The sequence below is a fragment of the Dreissena polymorpha genome, chromosome 6, assembly GCF_020536995.1.
Source record: "Dreissena polymorpha isolate Duluth1 chromosome 6, UMN_Dpol_1.0, whole genome shotgun sequence".
NCBI lineage: Eukaryota > Metazoa > Mollusca > Bivalvia > Myida > Dreissenidae > Dreissena > Dreissena polymorpha.
In genome coordinates this window covers 19,984,918-19,990,122 of record NC_068360.1, presented here as the reverse complement: position 1 = coordinate 19,990,122, position 5,205 = coordinate 19,984,918, and the positions used below count along the sequence as shown (strand labels likewise).

The 5,205-nt window shown below is 35.3% G+C and overlaps 1 protein-coding gene across 1 annotated transcript; it reads left to right on the top strand.

The window, feature by feature from the left end:
• The first annotated feature begins 266 nt into the window (after positions 1-266).
• Positions 267-1,830, top strand: LOC127833759 (uncharacterized). The gene is made up of 4 exons (XM_052359186.1): positions 267-329; positions 650-745; positions 878-965; positions 1,524-1,830. Exons 1-4 carry the CDS (start codon positions 288-290, stop codon positions 1,739-1,741), a joined length of 444 nt encoding a protein of 147 aa, XP_052215146.1. The 5' UTR covers positions 267-287; the 3' UTR covers positions 1,742-1,830.
• Positions 1,831-5,205: the final 3,375 nt, after the last annotated feature.

Genomic DNA, 5,205 nt, shown 5'->3' with positions numbered 1-5,205 from the left:
ATGCATGCAACAAAACAACATCTGTTACACACTTAACTATACACATTTCAAATTTCTAGGAACGTTAGCAAAGTCACGATGACATGTGGTTGTATGAAAAAACAAACATCTGCCACATACTAGATGAAACACATTTAAATTTCATGTAACGTCAAAAAGAGTAACGATGAAATGTACACGCATGCAAAAATTGCTGGTCATAGCGCCCGTGTCATTGAAGGTATACGGCAGGATGAAAGTATATAAATGCAGAGTAGAGCGAGAAAATATTATTGAGGATAACATTTATGTTTGAGCCAAAAACGGAAATGAAGTTATCAATGTACCTGGTAAGTAAGTTTTGAAATATGTTCATCGAAGATAATGACTGCATATTGTATCGCTATTATAAATAATATGTGAATACTGCGTCAATTTTACTACTTAAACTACTGCCGCTGCTGCTGCCGCTATTGTTGTTGCTATTGCTGCTTCGTCTACATATACTACTACTACCACCACTGCTACTACCACCACGACTGATATTACTACTTATCTTACAACTGCTACAGCTACTACTACTACATTCACTACTACTATAACTAATTCTACTAGTGCCTCTACTATTACTACTACCACAATTTTTACTGAGTGTTAAATTGTTTTTCAGATGCTAGTGTGCCTTTTGCAACTGATTGATACCGACGGAGCGTTGGCGCAAAGAGGAATAGGCGTTTGGAATATGCTGGCCATCAAGTGTACTTCGGTATATATTTTTTCTTCAAATTAGATATAATACATATGTTTCAGTGTCTTCCTACATCAGCACTATTCAGCCACCCAAAAACCCATGAAATGTTGCATATTTTTTCTGTCTGCATGTCATCTTGTCTTGTAGGACGAAGACTGTCACCCGGGGACACACTGTGTGGAAATCCATAGAGGAGAATCATCAGCATCATCCCAGACCGACTTTCGTTGTTTGCGTATGTAGGCGCTTTATTTTATATTTTATATAACATAACAGGGTATGTTTTTCATGTATATGCGTTTATAAACACACGTGCTTATACTAGGTTATGATAAATTGCAAAACTACTTTAACTGTAAACATTATTTAAAAAGAGAATATTCGTTGATCTCATGGTATGGTACATTTGTATTTTGCGAGTGTTTTAATACAAAAAGAATCACGAGCGGTTTAGCCACAAGTACAAATATAATAGTTAATTCACCACTAGTGAAATAAATATTCGATCAGTAACTGAAAGCCCAACAGTACGCGAAACGAGCTTACACGTCATATGATGTTTTGGTAGTAAAACTAAATAAATGCTTCACAACGTCAGAAATAAGTCGTAGTTGCAAAATGAAATATTGATTATGGCTTGAAGGGGAATACATGTATATAGTTAAGGTCTAGTTTATAAATTTTGTTCCCACACTACTGTAAGTGTTCGATGACATTCTACCCGTATAGTATGTTGTTTCAAATAATACGCCCGCACCGGTATCAATATATTGTGTTTATCTGGTGCATTCAGCCATCCATCTGCCGTGCAAGCGCGACGAGGACTGTAACGCCGTAGTGTGCCCCAACCCTGACGATGCCTCACTTTGCCTCCAGTCGACTTCCTTCCCGATGGGCGGCGAGTGCCACTGCCCCCCTCCGGTAGAAGAGTGCGATTCGGTCATATGCGAGGAGCAATGTCCATTAGGGTTTTTCTGTGCGTGCATCGAAAACGTCTGCCTTGAGGGATGATGACTGCATTCTCACTTAAACGACAGCCTCAATCTTGAACACTTATCTGGTCTACCGATACATCAACGCGCGAATTTGTAAAGAGAATATTGTGCATGAACATTATCCAATGCATTTAATTTCAATATAAATGTTTGTTTGTGTTTAATAAAATAAAACAAAATAGCAAAGAGGCAATCACTAATGCTTGTTGTTAATGCTCGTTCAAACTCACGTTGTTGTGCAACTATGCTTGTCAACTATTTCGGCTTAGCCACCGTGTCCTATATAGCATAACCCAACTTATGCATTGTATGAGAGTGAATATTAAAGAGTATTGTTTGATCAGTACAATGTTTTTGTTAAAACAAAATGTGAAAACATGAGTGGCGAATACCTGTTATGACATTGCGATCATTTCATCATTGATCGAGTGATCTTTTCACTATGGTAATATTGAACTAATTCGGTTTGAAAAGTATGTGAATAATCTAGTCGTCATGCATGCAGTTTAAACATCTTCTTGTTGTGAAATACTACATACATGATAAATTCACAACATACATATCGTATTAATGTACAAAAATGAAGGTAATAATTCGATAATTTCCGACTACTATGGTGTACGAACTGGTCCAAAACTATTCTAAACCGTATCGGCCGCCCGGACGGTTTGTAAACCTTTGACTACATCAGTGAGCGACAATTGTCATCGTTACGTCAAATATTTAGATTCTCAAGCAAATTACGAGCATTTGTATGGATATATAAATATGAATGTCGTGAAATGAGATAATTCAGTCTTACACTTAAACTTAAAATAAATTAACCAAAAATATAGAATGCTACAAACTTCCACATTAAGTGCCGATTTGTAATGCAAAATGCTTCATTCACATAATACAAGCTCTCCCGATCGATGTTTTAATGTGAATATACACAAGAAGAGTATTGAACGCACCATTGTGACACCAAAAAACAAACAAACTCCTTGTACACTGGTTCTCACTTGAAGTCTCATTGAGCATTGTTCCTCAACACAGGTGGTTAGCGTGTGGATATGATATGAAGTAGTAAAAACATCATTTTAAATGGAAAAAAAATCAAATTATAACGAAATACAAACTTCTCTGAATTGTTTTCACTATATTGTATTTGATAGTGAACTTATATTTTTTCAGAGAAGCTGAATTTTTGTTATAATCAGATTTTTTAAAATTTAAAATGATGTTTAAACTAATTCATATCATAGCCACACGCTAACCACCTGTGTTCTTCACTAGAAGTTTCCGTTAGTGGAATGTATTTACGGAACGCTGGCTGGCGATTAGTCTTCTCGTACATTACCATTCACTTGAAGTGACACTTATCGTTCATTACCATTCACTTGAAGTGACACTTCACGATAGTCAAATTATGTATGTTGGATTACACCTATTCCAATGCGTAGAGAATAATGTTATAAAACTGACCACTTTCAAAACAAATTTACATGCTTTTCTATTCATCAAATTTTGCCAGTCTAGTACCACTTTAATACGGTGGCATAGAGGTGACATTCATTTCTCTTTTTTTAAATTGCTCTCCTCTTTTTACATAGTAGAAGTAATAGTAGTAGTAGTAGTAGAAGTAGTAGTAGTAGTAGTAGTAGTAGTAGTAGTAGAAGTAGTAGTAGTAGTAGTAGTAGTAGTAGTAGTAGTAGTAGTAGCAGTAGTAGTAGTAGTAGTTACAGCAGCAACAACAACAGCAGCAGCAGTAGTAGTAGTAGTAGTAATAGTAGTACTAATAGTAGTATGTTATGTTATATCAGAGCCTTGCCTGCTTTGACCAGCTATATATATGCGTACAGAATATTTACACATGTTACGCAAAATTTGATTGGCTGACTAACTCGGGATCTCGAGAATTCTCGAAAATTCTCTCCTCTTTTGTTTAATGCACTCTTCTTTATTTACTGCACCGCTCGTTTTTTAATTGCACTCCGCTTTTATTTAGTTTTGCACTCCTCTTTTTTCTATCTCGTGGCCACGACATAGCTAACACTCGCGGCCACTAGATAAAAAAAAGAGGGGAGCAATTTGAAAAAAAGAAGTGAATGTCACCTCTTTGCCACCTCTATGCCACCGTACTTTAAAGATAATTCTGTCTTTTCCAATAATTGCAATACAAAATATACCGTCTCCCAACTTTTGAGAAAGTACAATTCGTCAAAATGCAAATACCCTCGAAAAACAGGTTTTCGCATTTTCGGCAGTGATAATTCATATAAAGAATCGTACTTCAATAAACGCACACCAAACGTTAATATTTCAACGAAATCCAAAATGAAATACACCAACATGTTGCACAAACATATCGGATACATGAAAACACTACAAAAAGCATGGATGCGATCGCTTAATTGCTTTTAAACACAAGACAAATGGAACTCTTTAGAAATAGGCACTACTTTCGTCATTGAACCCTCTAGGGAAAATAGACTGGTATTCAGACCCCTTGTACCGGGGCACTGATTCGAAGTGACAGTTTGTGTTAGTCGAATGAATGTACGGAAACCTGGTTGGTATTCACAACATTCCTAAAGAAAATCTAAACTGATAATGTGGTTTAATGTCAATATTTCAGATTTCAAATTGTATATGAGAAATCCTTACTCTTCCCTATAAAATAATAAAAACATTAATCATTTCATCGATATTGTCGTGTTTAATGCAATTTAAAATTTAAAATATTTAAATGTACACGGATTTAAAGACTAAATCGCCTAAGTCTTAAGGCATTTTATTGAATCGATGAAATTCCTCATGTTTTCCTTCAGAAACTGTCAGTACCCAGGTGATTAGCGTGTGGTTATGATATTAATTAGTGAAAACATCATTTTGAATGAAACATAATCTAATTTTAACGAAAAATCTACTTTTCTGAATACAAAAATTTTCATTATCAAATATATATTTAGCAAGGTATTCATCGCACAATCACCCGAAAACGGAGTATATAGCTTTGAACAACCATAACTTTTAAAGTGTGCAGCGATTTTCACGAACTCGGTCTTATTCAACGCAGAAATAAATTTCCGTTCTTAACATGTATATATCTTGCAACACTTTTTACAAATGCTGGGTAAATTTATTTAATTACCACATCTTTCTCATCAGTTTAATACCCTTATAACTAAAACGGCTTATAACAATTAAGTCCATATTGTGCACATTTATCTCTTGGTGCATTGAATACAATATGTCATATGCCATTCCTGATTTTGATAATGGATTCAACTTTTCTTGAATGAATTTGAAATAGCATTAACATTAAATTTTAAATCTTTAACTTACAAGTATAAAAACCCTTACAGTATAGACAATTTTTATCACCACGCTTTTCGGAGTAAATTGGGGATTATGTGGTTATCTCCGCCGTCTGTCCTTCCGTCCGTCCGTCCGTCCTGGCCACTATCTCCTCCTACACTTTTAGCACTAGAACCT

What these genes read in the sequence shown, in the direction of transcription:
- LOC127833759 (XM_052359186.1), top strand. Translation starts at nt 288, where the DNA reads ATGTTTGAGCCAAAAACGGAAATGAAGTTATCAATGTACCTG. An exon ending in TGAAGTTATCAATGTACCTG is followed by an intron (nt 330 to 649) that starts GTAAGTAAGTTT and finishes ATTGTTTTTCAG; the next exon opens with ATGCTAGTGTGCCTTTTGCA. An exon ending in TGGCCATCAAGTGTACTTCG is followed by an intron (nt 746 to 877) that starts GTATATATTTTT and finishes CTTGTCTTGTAG; the next exon opens with GACGAAGACTGTCACCCGGG.